The sequence below is a fragment of the Nicotiana tabacum genome, chromosome 4 (assembly GCF_000715075.1).
Source record: "Nicotiana tabacum cultivar K326 chromosome 4, ASM71507v2, whole genome shotgun sequence".
Classification (NCBI taxonomy): domain Eukaryota; kingdom Viridiplantae; phylum Streptophyta; class Magnoliopsida; order Solanales; family Solanaceae; genus Nicotiana; species Nicotiana tabacum.
This window is the reverse complement of record NC_134083.1, coordinates 86673391-86687801: the sequence shown is the minus strand read 5'-3', so window position 1 is coordinate 86687801 and position 14411 is coordinate 86673391. Positions and strand designations below refer to the sequence as shown.

Sequence of the window (14411 nt, the reverse complement as noted above, 5' to 3'; positions counted from 1 at the left end):
TAATTTGTTGGAGTCTCGTGCTGATAACGTATTATAAAATAATAAAAGAAGAAGAAGAGTATTACGGAGAAAAGTAGAGAGAAAATTCTTATTCATTTGGGATCAATTACAATGGAATATAATACCTATATTTATAGAAAAAAATGACTTAGCCACCAAATAATAAACTCTAATATCTCTAAAATATAGACATTCTATTTATAACATAATTCCTTAAGTACGATGTCGATATTTTTATCGAGGAAAACACTCAAAAGATTTGGATGCTGAAATGTAAAAAAGAAAGCCTCAATTAAAATATAACAATTGTACTCCTATTGAAAGAAGAGAGGGGTTGAACATGTTATGTTTAAACTTTTGGGGAAAACTGAAATATAAAACAATATCCAAAACTTCACAGCGCTCTCTTAAAATTCAAATTAGGTCTGTGTTGGATACCAATCTTTGCTCTTAAAGTGAAGTTTCCGTTTCCAATCACTGGTACTTGTATCAATGTCAATTACTACTTCAATGCAGTACAATGACCTCTTCTCTTCTCTGGTCTCTGACATTAAATCCTACAATGGCAAAGACCCTCTTTGCCCTTGGCTCCGGTAAGCAACCCTTGAACAAAACTCATACATTTCTTTTGTATCCATTTCTCTGAGTTTTCAATAATTTACTCTTTTATTTTTTTGATTTGAAGAGGAATAAAGAAAATGAAAGAGTCATTACCTCCGCAGCTGCTTAAGGAGAAACTGCCACGTTTTCTTCAGAAATGTGCACAGACTTTTGAGACCGATCGCCGTTATGCTAATGATATGCGTTATCTTCGTGTCTGGTTACGACTGGTAACCTTTTTTTTTTTTTTTTTGGTTTTAAAAGAATCTATTAAATCTGGGATTTACAAATGAAAAATTTATGTAGATGGAATATGTGGATGAGCCAAAAACGGTACTAAAAACCATGGAGTTGAATCGTATCGGGATGAAAAAATCTGCGTTTTACATAGCATATGCTCTTTATTATGAAAAGGTTAAAAAGTTTGAGGCGGCGGAGAAGATGTACCGTTTGGGCGTGCAGAAGTAAGTAACTAATAGCTAGTTCTGGTTTTAAATTTATTGAGTTATTATTACTTTTAAGAATACCTTAATTTAAATTACTTTTTGCGTCCAATGACATTTGCGAGATTATTAAGTTGTTTTTATTGGAATTCGGTGAAAGAACTGTTGAAAAATGCTGTTTATTGATCATTTTCACCATTCAGTTAAATCGACATTAGGTTGTTTAGCAATATATTTGCTGTTTCTAAATTGTTGTCAAATTTCAGTGAAAAGGATTCTTCATTGTTTTGCATTTGTTTAGGGTTATCTAAAGCCATATTACTCTAAAGGGAAATGTTAGCCCATTCAGAAAAGCTTTATTCGTTTTATCATACTTAGTGAAGGTCAATTATCCTTTCAAAGTGTATTGCATAATCTAATCCTAGGATGCACACCAAATGTAATCCTCAGCCAAACTGAGTATCCTACTTATACAAACTTTCTTCTTGAGCTATGAATATTTGATACTCTAGAAGGTCTGATAGCAGTTTTGTTTCCTATGGCCAATTTCGGGATGTGATCAAGCAGTACTAGTGTAGGTGTGTGTCTTTGCACCATTAGTTTTGCTAATTTAAGTTGATTTACTTTACTTGCTTCTTTCGAAATAATCTGAATTATCTTGTGCGTAATTGCTGCACTGTATACTTTGTTAGATGTATTTTTAAAATCAAAAGCAGCATTGCTCTATAGATCCTTTTAGAAGCGAAGTGGCCTAATGTTTTTTCTCACTCTTTTTCCTTCATGACTTAGGGATGTATGAGTTTCCTTTCTATCAATCCTTTTTTAATTTCAGGGCCCTGTTATCAGATACCTAACAATTTATCTATCCTGTTAAATAATGGAATCTTTTTTCTATCGTTATCTGATTGCAACAGCTTAACTAGGTGATAGCCCCTTTCCCTTCGCTCAATTATTTAAACAGTCTGACCTCGTTTATGTTGGTGATGTCTTTTTCCACTAAACAGATGAAGAACAATTCTGGAAACAAGTAGTTTCACATGTTGCTTAACTGATTTCTGTCTCATTCTTCACTGAACAGCCTTGCAGAGCCACTTGATGAGTTACATAAATCATATGAGGAGTTTCTTCATCGCATGGAACATCGTAAGAATAAGAGGATACAGGTTGGTTACATTGGTCATATTTGTCAATCAAACCTCTTCTTTTTGTTAATAGGAGCCATTAACTGACAATGGAAAGATATTCTGCAGCGCCAAGAAGGAAAAAATAAAATATGTCCTCTTGGTGCTAAAAACATCACTTCGAAGAACAATGAGATTGAGGAAAATGATGAGAATTTAAGTGGAACAGAAAACAATCCTATCAGCATCAGGGATCAGTTACCCACCACACGATCCAAGCATTTAAATATGAAAAACAAGGTTGCCATTTCACAGGGCTCCAGGAGAGAGTTTACCAGTGAAGATACAGTAGTTGTTAAATTTGTTGGTAATGCCATTGTTGGGAAGTCTGCTGTGGAAGATGCACGACATCATGGTCTGGTGGAACCTACCATTAATACGAAGGAGGCCATATATGCAATTAATAACATGTTTCGAGGGCCATTAGAGCCTTCTCTGGCTGGCAAACATTCACGTCGAAACCAGCCAAAAGTTGATCAGAGATTAAACAATGGTTTTGAAGTATTTATTGATGAAAACACAGATGGTGTTGTTGGATCATCTCACCAAACCTTGGCAAATGGTTCATCGGTGCCACAAGCCACTACAGTTAAAACTCAAGAGCCCATGCAGGAGCCATTTCTGATATTCATTGATGATGACAACACCGGCGATGTGATTGAGGGAATTCATGAGAAGGATAAGTCAGATATGGATAACACTGACAATTTGACTGGATGTACTATTGAAGAGAGGATTGAGAACGGTTTTGTGTTTCCGCGTCCTTCTGATGTTACTTCAGAATGTTCTGGAGATCCAAATTTTGAAAGGCCACCTCAAACAAGACTCCGTAGGGAGGACACAGTTGTATACAAATTTGTAGGTTCCACCATTTCAGAAGAATCACAGGTCGAAAATGTTTGCCATCATGGCCTCGTAGAACCAACAATTAACTTGAAGGAGGCTATGGATGATATTAATAGCATGTTCGGAAAGCCAATCGAGTTTACAAGGAAAAGCAGGCCAAAGAAACGGGAACAAGCACCTAAGATGGAGAGAGATGACAGTGGGTTCATGATACTTCCAGATGATGAGATACACCATCAACCAAAGAGTTCCCTGCCAACTTCCACGGCAGAAAGGGGAAGTGACTTGTTCGAGCAAACTGTGTGCACAAAGGAGGCAATGGATGACATAAATAAAATGTTTGCAATGCCATTGGATTTCTAAGATGCTGGTAAAGTCTTCTATTTTTTATTTTTTTTAAAACTGGTAATGTTTTCTTTATTTTCTTTTAAATATCCATGAGTTTTGAGTTTATTGACTGGTTTTGTTCTCTATTCTATCCTGCCTAAATTTTGTGATGTGTCAGATGGATCTTGTCACCCCTTGAAAAAAAGAGATGGATCTGACATCTTATTTGGTCAGACAAAAGCCATTGATCTTAGTCGAAAGTTGAGATTCCACAGCACACACCTATAGATAGATAGATAGATAGATAGATAGATAGATAGATAGATAGATAGAGAGAGGGAGAGAGAGAGAGATTGTAACTGGAATAATCAATTATGAAATGCAACGGGAACAAAAAGTTGCTGCGATGTGAAGAATGTTGCACTCAAGACTCTATTTCTAGAAAATAGAAATAAATTGTACTCAAGACTCTTGTGAAAACATAGAACCAGGAAAAAATCAAAATAATACATGGTGAAAATCAATTAATACTCTGGTTTAGGAGGGCAGTAAGCTGGTCGGAAAGCAAAGGGGCCTGCAGCATAAATCACAGCCTCATAATTACTCCGCCTCAATGTTTTGTCTAAAAATCGGAGTGGAGCGCCGGTGAGTCCATAGTTGACATTAGTGAAGACATTGCAGTTTTCAAGAGGAGAGGAGACAAGTTTCACACGGCATGAATGGAGAGGATGGTCAAGATAAGAATGCCCCATTTTGAAGCCATCCAGCTCTGCAAATAAGTAGCCATTTTTATCCGTTTGAAATGCCTTATAGTAGCTTACTCTTTTCATGTAATTTTTGCAGATAACACTAACTTTAGCTGCTGCGATGGGCTTAGCACCTGAGAGAGACCATGATCCATAGTTATCACAGCTCTGGCAGTAAACCATGCCTTCAACCACCACTTGCGCAGTCTTCTCTACAGGCTTAGCTGGGGCTTTTTTATAAGCGGTTGTCAGTGGAATGGCTAATGCAAAGAGCAAAGAGACGATCAGGATAAGTTGGCTGCTTGCCATCTTCTTGAAATGACGTCGTGTAGCGCTTATGTCAGTTTTGGAATGTAATTCTTGCTTGATGTTAAAGTACATTTGAGTTGATTCCTATATATAGTTTTAGGCATGGCTTTGTCTGTATGCTCTGAATGTTGTTAAGGACGTGAATGCTACTATATCACATTTGTTTAAGTTCAATGTTCATCCTCAATATTTTCCAGACGTGATGACCATGTTCAGAAGTTTATAGTTTGTATAATATTCTATGAGCTTCAATATGTTCATCCCCACGTAGAGTCATCTACGTGCAAACCACTTACCCCTTCTATAATAATATGGTAGCGTTAGGTGAGCCAACCTACTTGAAAATTTAATGACAAGTCTACGAGATATGGTTATCTCATAGTAAAAGGTAATAATGCTATATTCGTATTCCATAAAGATAATCATTTTAATGTACTCTGACTATCCCAAATTGAATATTAATCTCAAAATACATGATTAGTATTAGAAAAGTTAAATAATAACAATGCTAAATATTCAATTGGTCAACATGTGGATACTTATGTTGACCTTTGCTCTTTCGAAAAATAAATAGACTAGAGTTTGTGTTGAAAAGTAAAGTTAAATATGGTGACATGTTATTTTTGCTCTTGGTCCTTAATTCCAAAAATAATTGTCACCTTTTGCTTTTGTTAAAGTAGAATGTACTAATTTTGACAAAAACTCTTCAAAAGGTAAGGGTAGAACTCACCCTTGAAACCGAAAATTCTTTATAATTTTGGAACAAAACGAGTATATAGAACTACTTGCGTCCTAAACAAAATCTTTTCTTTTTCTTTATCCTAAAACGGGTACGTTTTTTAACAGGACATTTTGAACATAAGAAGAAAGTCGTGGAACTGAAATTTTATTTTCTTGAGATAACTTTTCTTCATCTTATTTTTCAAACACAGGATTGGTGAAATAGTCTTGTAACATGGGCATCCAATTCAATTGTGGTGTACCCCGCGTAAGAAAAGTAAACAAAATATGTAAAGCAGAATTTTAAAAACAGTATATATATATATATATATATATATATATATATATATATATATATATATATATATACGGTCGAAATAGATTTCAACATCCGTACGATTGGTCGAGTTCGAAACATGACAAGTTACCAATTTGTTAAGTAATCTTCTCTAGGGGTGGGCGTTCGGGCAGTTCGGATTGAATATGAAATTGCGGTTTGGATTTTTGGTTTTCAGATTGAAGAAATTATAATCCAAATCCAATACAAATAATTTCGGATTGGATCAGATTATTTAAGTTCTGTTTCGGATTAATCAGATTGGATTTTTCGGATTTTCGGTTCTGACTTTTAAGCCTATATGTTGAGCTTATAGAAAACACTCAGACATAAAAATAATCATTTAAATGAAGTAGAAAGATGGTAATCAAAAGATGCTTTAGTTTTTGATATCTTCTCGACTCTCTATAATGCCTCTTCAAGAAAAAAGGTCTCGAATATGCAATAGATCACACTGATTCAAATTATACTATTATAAATTAAAAGATTAACTAGAAAAGGTGACCTCAAAATTCAATCTTTAGTCAACTTCGGCCTTGACTCTTCAGTGTTTACAAACACACGTATGGTTTGGCTGCGTAAATGAGATATATGAGAAAAGAAAACCCTATATTATATTTGATTTAGTAGAGAATCCCATATTGGATTTAGTAATTTGTATTGAATATACATGCTAATGTTTAATGGGCATGACACTATTGGAGATTTGAACTTATTAGTATTAGGTATGTATATGGGTAATGCCGTAATGAGCTAATGTCTCACTGGTAAGGCTAAATATAAGGTACAAATATTTTGGATATTCGGATATTCGGAATTTCGAAGTCCCAAATCCAAAATTCAAAAATTTTAAAAATAAAATCCGAACTCCAATCCATAATCCAAAAAGTTCGGATTTCAGGTTTGCCCAAACTATGCTCACCCCTAATCTTCTCCCGTGCCAATTCTTTCTCTTTTTCAAGGACAAGTTCAATTGGTTTAACATCTTGGTGCCTGCATAATTGACTCGAGGTGATTTTGTTACCGTAACTATTCGAAATTGACTGTTGTTTCAATGGCATAAAGTTGGATATGGATTTCTGTTTACTAGAACTAAAAAGCTTCCAAGTGATTCTACTATTCATTTATATGTGTGTTGTTTTTCTCATTTTGTTGTTTAAAAAATATACAAAATAAGACTTGAAAAAGAATTGAGAAAACAAAGAAGTGAAACATACATCATTTAGTTCAAATTGGCTAGCGTGATGCCCTTATTATTGTGAGGGATTTCATATAGGTTCTTCTGTTTGTTCATTTCGTCAAAGCTGCTATTTGGTCTGTTGATAAGAAATAGAATTGCTCCCAAGCCTTCAAGAAAGCAAATCTTGACGCGTAAAAATTAATTTTCCTTTTTGTACACAAACAAACACTTCTCCATCTGCTTTTCTGATCCACCCAAAAGAAGAAGAAAAAGAAAAAGAATGGAAAAAGGTTTTCCAACTTTGTATTTACAGCTTCTATATTGATTAACCATCTAAAGGCAATTTTATGGTGGCTATGCATATTAACAAGCCTCTGTTGATATAATCTCAAGCTCAGCCCACCATAGAGGAGAGAGTCTTGGGATTGCCCCATCTGGTCCTATACCTGTTATCTCTCTCAATCTGCCCGAAACCTCTCTCATCGTCGGTCGTTGTCTTGGCTCAGGATGTACACACATTTTAATCACATCAGCTATCCTCTCTAGCTGTTCCTCTTGGAAAGAATTTAAAGTTGGATCCACCATTTCCCTCAGGGTTTGTCCTTCTCTTAGATAGTCTGCTGCCCAGTCGTCAAGAGAGCCGCTGTTTGCCGAGTAAGGCAGCCTACCGGTCATCATCTCAAATAAAATGACACCAAAGCTGTAAACATTACTTTCTGGACTCAACCCCGTTTCAGCTGCAGCTGTCTCGTTCCAGAATCCAAAATCCGATATTTTGGCTGCATAGTCCTCTGTGAGGTACACCGCGGAGGAGGTCAAGTTTTTATGGGGTAACGATGGCGATAAATTGTGCATGTGCTCAAGGCAGTATGTCATGCCCATTGCTATCCTCATTCGCATTCCCCAGTCCAAGTGTTCAGCTTCCCTTACTGCAAAAAAACTCCAGAATTAGAAATCTTGTTGATAGTAATGGCGTACATAAGACAGGGAAAACCAGTTTAAATGAAGTAGTCATTGTAGAGGCAGAAAAATATTCACAAATACGTTCAAGAGCGTAGGAGCTGTAATTACACAGAAACCAAATAAATTAATGTTTTTTCATGCTAATTCACCAAAGACTTTGATCAGTTCTTTCCTTTCACTCCACACTCCCGTTTTAATTGTCAGTCTGTCGCAATTGTTAAAAAAAGGTATAAGCAGTAGATATTTCAGTTACATCTAAGAGTGGATATTCGTCACATTGGCACAAGAAACATCTAGCGCAAACATGAGATATTTCAATCACATCAAACGATTGCTGTTTATCATATGGAAAGCTAGACTTGCATTGTAAAGAGAGTAGATAAAGTGAATACCAAAGATGACTTGTACATGTGTGAACATTCTGCTAGGAATCAATGATTTTTCGAGTTAATAAGCAAGAGCATTTGAAGTACAATAGTCGAACATCTTATGAGGCTAATGCGAAAATGGTTTCTTCTCCAATTACAGATAAGAATTCTCGACATGAGACCAAAGACATCCACAGACACAATATGCTAGGTGTGAAAAGAAAATTTACCCACCCGGTATTTACACCACCCCAATGAATACATAAGTGTGTTTTCACATACACTGTTATCACTTAAGCAAAGTTTTTTACTCCGTAACACACATTGTAACATCAATTTATAACTTAGCAATGGTAAATTAAATGGTTTGTGTAAACACCGGGTGCGAGTAAGTTTTTATCCACTATATAAATGTATTGCCTAAACATTTCAATCAAGAGATGAGAAGAGTTGGGTAACAGTATTGAGTAGATCACAAAAGCTACACCATGAGAATAAGAAACTTACTATGTAGATATTCAAAGAGTGTCCCATTAGGAGCATACTCAAAAACCATCATTCTGGTAAATGGCTCCTCTTCTTCACAATAACCGAGAAGGCTGACAAAGTTCTTGTGATTGACTTTGGACATTGTATCAATCTGGTAAAAGCAGGGAGAAAAACATTTAGAAACTCAATAAATTGAAAGAAATGAGATGTAAAAATCCAACTGGAAGACCTAAAACACCTTTTTCCTGAATTGGGCTTCCATATCTTTTGACCAATCCTTAGCAGATTCCACTGTACGAGAGATCACAGCTATCTCAACTCCACTAGATAATGTGCCTTTATATAGTGTGCAAACAGATGAGGAACCGATTACGTTGCTGAAATCTTCACAGGCTGCTTCAAGCTCTAATCTCTTCAGCTTTGGCACACCTGTTTACATAATAAGAATGATAAAACTCAGCTGTCTATCTTTAGAGTATTTTCTCATATTGATGAACAAAAGTTTTGAGATATCAAAGAGAAAAAAAGGGAAAAGGTCAAAGATTATTATCAATTAAAAAAGAATCTTATAGCAAGTTCATATGTCCATATAGATATGGATCTGATTCTTACGAGAACCATTTTGGTTCTACAATAGATATACTATTCATTGATGGATAGATAGAAAATTACCAGTAACAAATGCTCTCTGTAACTGACCACTCAAACCAGTGGCCCAAGGTTTTACAACAGCTATTTTGTTGCTTCGAAAGAAGATTGCGCCAGTTATCAATACGAACAGTAGAATGGGACCTCCTATAGCTGCAGACAATATTAAAACTCGATGATGACTTCGTCTGGAATTTTCACGTCCACTTGGGTTCTTTGCAGGACTGGGGAGTGAAGATGGAGAAGAAGAAGAAGAGGATGTTGGTGAAGGAGCCAGGTGAGGTTTTGCAGTAATTGACGGTGTAGGAGATGGGGAAAGAGAAGGACTCGGAGCTGGAGATGGGGAGGATGAAGGCGCATTGTTCTTAACCCCAACTTTAGGAGGAGCTGGCTGAAATTGCTTCCGGAAGTTATTCAGGAGAGAAAAAGACGACACTTGTTGTAATTTTCTTCCAGCTACATCTCCAAATGCTGTTGTACTCCTGCACATAATTTAAATTTCATTATAACTACATATGTTGCTACCAAAGAAGTATATACCTATAAAGAAGTTAGAGCAAGGCCCGATTGAAAATGAGGTGAATTATCCAAGGAAAAAAAAGAAAAAATTACCAGTTTATCTCTTCAGAAATATCGGTAAAAATATAGAACATTGTTTATGAAAACATGAATTGAAATGTTCTTAACAATTAGCTATCAGGGTATTAAGGGGAAATTAGAGATGTTCAATGTGAAGGCCAACCAAAAGAAAACTCAAGACAATTAGAAGACAAGGAAAATCGATAGGACTTGTAAACTTCTTTGCAAAGATTTCAGGGGGGTCAAAAGAACAAGCAATGAATTGCTACACATGTAGACTTATTTCACGAATATGCATTCCAATAATGGAATCTCCTAATCATTCAAGTCATTTTACTATTACTATGTTAAATACTTAAGTTTCTAGGATTACTCTAAAAAAATATACATTTTCAATTGATTGAAAGATGCATACCTTAATATCAATCTTCCATTGGTAGGTGACATAGGTTGGGCTCCGGAAAAGTGATTGTTATTTGCTTGAACATCTGGGACCATTTGAAGACTATCGGTTCCAGGAAATACGTTGCTAAACAGCTCATTGTTGTCTAATAAACTGCATTACGTGTAACTCTGTGAGTAAGGGAACAAGGAGGTGAATTTAAAAAAATGACACCACGTCTGTTTGAACTCACAGGATTTCTAGAGAGGGATTATTGCAAAGGTCAGAAGGCAGCGGCTGACTAAAGTTATTATATCCAAGGTCCAGAATCTCCAATTTTTTTAGCTTTGCAATCTCGTCGGGTATGACCCCAGAAAAGGAGTTGTTACGTAAAATTCTGCAAAGAAGTCTCCAGTGAGTTGTCAATTATCTTGTTAAGCAAAAAAGACTTAAATTTAGGTTTCATAATGACAGCAACTAGACCAACGAAAATATCATCTGGCTAAATATGCACATACATAATGCTCAAGTGAACCAAGCTCGCGAGATCAGGAGCTAGAGTACCACAGAGATGGAGATCTTTCAAGTCCCTGTGAGTAGTTTAAAAAACACAAATTAGTTAAACCCGAAGGAACATCAATATCATGGCTATTTTTACAGTAGCCTATTCAAGTTAGACACGTATACTACTTATTCTGTCTTGAAAATTATATACAACATGATAATAAATGGAGACATTGTGTATGAAATCCAATGCATTCATGAAAATGGACTTAGTTAAATGTGTTTCTAGTGTTAGCTAGGGATGAATATATTCTAACTATGATATAATTGCACCTTTTACAGAATTTGAGTGCTATGTTAATTCCTAGAAATATAGAATCAAGAACACTATTGAATTTAGACTTTATTTACATCCATTGTCGAGCCTAAGTAATTATCTTGATCATTGTAAAGCATAAGATTGTGCTTAGCCTCTCAAGCTATTGAGTAACAAAAATCAAATTGAATGGTACTTAGCTACTCTATATACAAAAATCTTATAAAAATGCTTTGATAAAAATTGGTGCCAAAATTCTTATAAGAGGATTTATGCAGAAACAAATACCAATAGAAAGGCATCATACAATTTTAGGTTAAAACAAAGGAATCCCACAATTGCAGCCAATTTAAGTAACTTACAGAGCCACAACATTTCCATTAAAGCACCCAACTCCAAACCAAGAACACGGATTTTCCATTTCATTGTCTTTCCAATTCGACAAAGCCCCAAATGGGTCATTCTCCACTCTCTCCCTAAATCTCAGCAGTGCCAAACCTGAAATAACAAGTTATATTCATTTAATACGAAGCCCAAAAGAAGTAAAGACTCAATCTTGAAGCTAAATCACAACTTTTTAGCTGCCACTCTCCAATAAAATAAATCTAAAAATAGTAAATAATCAAAGAAAAGCTCATACCTTCATCGTTGAGGGACCAACAGAAACTCAATTTCTGATTCACAAAACACAAGAAGAGAGCAAAAACCAACAAACCATGCTTACTGAATTTCCAGTACTCATTCATTTCACAAACCCAAAATTTCTTCTTTTACCAAAACTACTGAGATCAACCCTTAAAGCACAAAAACAGTCAAATTCACAAGCCAAGTTGACTCCGTAAAAGCCACCAACTTTAAACTTAAACTCATCAAAAACCCAGAAATTTAATAAACACAGTAAATATAATCCGTCGGACGGAGAGAGAAAACAGACAAAGAGATAAGGAATGAATGAATAGATTAAGACAAGAAGACGAGTTTGTTTGACAAACGCGTACAAAACAAACATACAACCAAAAACTGGAAACTCTTTATTGACTTAACAAACAAGCGAAATTTCTCTGTGTTAACCCCACAAGTGGTAAAATGGGATTGTCTTGCTCATGAATAGAAAGAGAAAGAGTTGGGTTTACTGTGTAAAACGTGGGGTTTACGCTCGAGTTTCGAAAAGGGTGTTTTCAGGTGACAACAAAAATGCAGACTTTTCAATACTAGTAGCCTACTTCTTCTTCTACTCTAAACTTTCAGAAAGTCGACTGTTTTGGTTTTCAGGGAAGAAAGATTCACAAAAAATGTGTGACGTAGAAAATGGTTGAGAAATTGAATGATTCATAAAACTGTGACTGAGTAAAAGCCATGGATTCGAGGACAAGTCATCAATAGGAACAAGGAGCTTACTTGGAAAATTCCGGTGGGCCCCATTTCTATTAGTACCATTTGGTAGCCTAGCGTACGTTCCTGACTTTTCTTTTTTTATTATTTTTTTTTATTTTGGGGTGTGTTTTTGGGGGGGGGGGGTGGTGAGGGATGCACAACCTAATGGTTTTATCTGGGAAATGTGACATTAATATTTTTTATAATTTTATTTGTTGGGTACTGATTTAACATGTTAGGAGAATGAGTAAGCAGCAGATAAAGATTTGGACATCTGAATTCTACTAAATAAATGTTCTTCTTTTTAATCCCAAATTTTGCTAGATGTGGATAAGCAGTTGAGGAAATGTATAAGGTAAGTAAAAGCTCACTTTCATTAGTTAAGTTAGTTGATACAAACAATCGAGGAAGGTCTGTAAATCTAATTAAACAAGTAGATCTGAATGAAAGTTGCCTATGGAGTTTACTAAGGCCCCCACCCCAACCTAAGAAAAGACCTATTCAACTGATAATATCCACAAGTATATGTGTCAATGGATCTTTAAAAGCCGATTAAACAGACCGATCGAGCCGTATCAAATCGATTATAAGGTTTATTTTAATAAAATTGTAGGTTTTATATAAATTTATAACCATACCGATAATTAGAGTAAGCTTTTAATTTTACAAAAATAAACCGAAAAAATATCTAATCGTACTAAATAATTCTATATAAAAAAAAATATATTTTATATATTAAGTTTAAAAATAATAAAATATTAATTTTTTTCGTTGGCCTTTGTGATTATAGAAACGTTTACAGTCAACAAGTAATAAAAACTGATAAACGATGAAAAGTGCATTGTTTTGAGTATGTTTGCATATTGTTTTGTATGTGAATTGTGGGATATTACGTGTTTATAAACATAAAATATGCTCATTACATGTTTATTATGTGTAGGAATGAGTTTGGATGGAAGTTGGTGAAAAAATCGGATGATTTGATGCAAAAAGAAATTGAGAGGCAAGAGCTGGAGCGTGTCACAATTGGTGCATAGCATGAAGGTAGGCGTGAAATGGTTTAGGAAATAAACAAAAAAACAACGAAGTATGGAGGTTGGCACTAGACCTGACACGCGAAAGAACAAAGAAGAAGAAGAAATAACTGGGAGACTACTAAAAGTCGCGCGTTGCACCAACTCTAGCACGCGACTCAGCGTGCCCTTTGCGAATTAGGAGAGATCAAGGACGCCCCACATCAACCCTAATTGATATAAATACATCATAAAACGTCCTTTTGAGGAGAGAGACACTACTTTAGGGTAAGACAACACCCAAGGAGACAAGAATACGCTAGAAGCAAGGAGGAAGATTCAACCACAAGTTTTTCCTTTCTTCTTCCTATTTTTCATTGTTGGTTATGACTTTTAATATTGTAGTTTTACATACTATTATGAGTAGCTAATTTATTATCTAGAGTTTTGATGGAACCTCTTGGAGGATGAATTGTTGTTATGTTTTAATATAATTTAATATTTGAATTTATCTACTTGTTCAATAACATTTTTATTTCAGTTGATTGAATGGCCATCGATTGACTGTGCCTATTTATTATGTGTTGCTTGATAAAGTATATATATTTAGGTGGTTGTTGAACAACGTCACTCCTAAGATATGTGAAAGATCAATATGGCGGGTTTAAAAGCGGGATTAGAGATAACAGAGTTTTGACGTGATGATAGTGAGCAGTAAAAAAAGTGCGAGCTAGTGTAATATGAGAGAATATGATTGATCCACGTCCAATCGGCACTCAATAGTGAGTGAAAACGGTCGTTAGAAGAGTAATACCCAACAAGAGTCGGGGTCGATTTCCACAGGGAGTTTAATATGGGTGTTAGGGTATACATTTGATGAGAGCAAATGAAATAACCAAATTGTGCTTCCAATCAAAGGATTTTGTTTTCTACTTCTAAATTATCACTAACAATTATAAACTAATGAGAAGAAACTAGAAAGTGAGTGATTGTTTTTGTTGTTTTTACCAAATGGTTAAAAAGCCTAGGGATGTGACCTTCACCTAGGTGTTTGTCCGATGGGTTAAGTACGTTAACACTTGTATT

The 14411-nt window shown here is 35.3% G+C and overlaps 3 protein-coding genes across 3 annotated transcripts; 1 reads left to right on the top strand and 2 right to left on the bottom strand.

Moving 5' to 3' along the window:
• The first annotated feature begins 403 nt into the window (after positions 1-403).
• LOC107816306 (uncharacterized) lies at positions 404-4650 on the top strand. Its single transcript, XM_016642004.2, has 6 exons — positions 404-593; positions 686-830; positions 907-1064; positions 2122-2206; positions 2294-3440; positions 4241-4650. The coding sequence occupies exons 1-5, from the start codon at positions 493-495 to the stop codon at positions 3431-3433; spliced, it is 1629 nt and encodes a 542-aa protein (XP_016497490.2). The 5' UTR covers positions 404-492; the 3' UTR covers positions 3434-3440; positions 4241-4650.
• LOC107816307 (non-classical arabinogalactan protein 30-like) lies at positions 3922-4452 on the bottom strand. Its single transcript, XM_016642005.2, has one exon. It carries the CDS (start codon positions 4450-4452, stop codon positions 3922-3924), a length of 531 nt encoding a protein of 176 aa, XP_016497491.2.
• A 2207-nt stretch (positions 4651-6857) lies between the features above and the next one.
• LOC107816305 (putative inactive receptor-like protein kinase At3g56050) lies at positions 6858-12385 on the bottom strand. The gene is made up of 9 exons (XM_016642003.2): positions 11579-12385; positions 11301-11436; positions 10637-10708; positions 10372-10515; positions 10152-10292; positions 9182-9639; positions 8748-8938; positions 8528-8660; positions 6858-7618 (listed from the first exon to the last, which is right to left on the bottom strand). The coding sequence occupies exons 1-9, from the start codon at positions 11682-11684 to the stop codon at positions 7053-7055; spliced, it is 1947 nt and encodes a 648-aa protein (XP_016497489.1). The 5' UTR covers positions 11685-12385; the 3' UTR covers positions 6858-7052.
• Positions 12386-14411: the final 2026 nt, after the last annotated feature.

Excerpts from the sequence above, each read along its gene's own strand:
- LOC107816306 (XM_016642004.2), top strand. The coding sequence starts at position 493 with ATGTCAATTACTACTTCAATGCAGTACAATGACCTCTTCTCTTCTCTG. Across the intron at positions 831-906 it reads TTCGTGTCTGGTTACGACTG|ATGGAATATGTGGATGAGCC; the intron begins GTAACCTTTTTT and ends AAATTTATGTAG. Across the intron at positions 2,207-2,293 it reads GTAAGAATAAGAGGATACAG|CGCCAAGAAGGAAAAAATAA; the intron begins GTTGGTTACATT and ends GATATTCTGCAG.
- LOC107816305 (XM_016642003.2), bottom strand. The coding sequence starts at position 11,684 with ATGAATGAGTACTGGAAATTCAGTAAGCATGGTTTGTTGGTTTTTGCT. Across the intron at positions 10,709-11,300 it reads AATGGAAATGTTGTGGCTCT|GGACTTGAAAGATCTCCATC; the intron begins GTAAGTTACTTA and ends AACTACTCACAG. Across the intron at positions 7,619-8,527 it reads ACTCTTTGAATATCTACATA|TAAGGGAAGCTGAACACTTG; the intron begins GTAAGTTTCTTA and ends GTTTTTTTGCAG.
- LOC107816307 (XM_016642005.2), bottom strand. The coding sequence starts at position 4,452 with ATGGCAAGCAGCCAACTTATCCTGATCGTCTCTTTGCTCTTTGCATTA.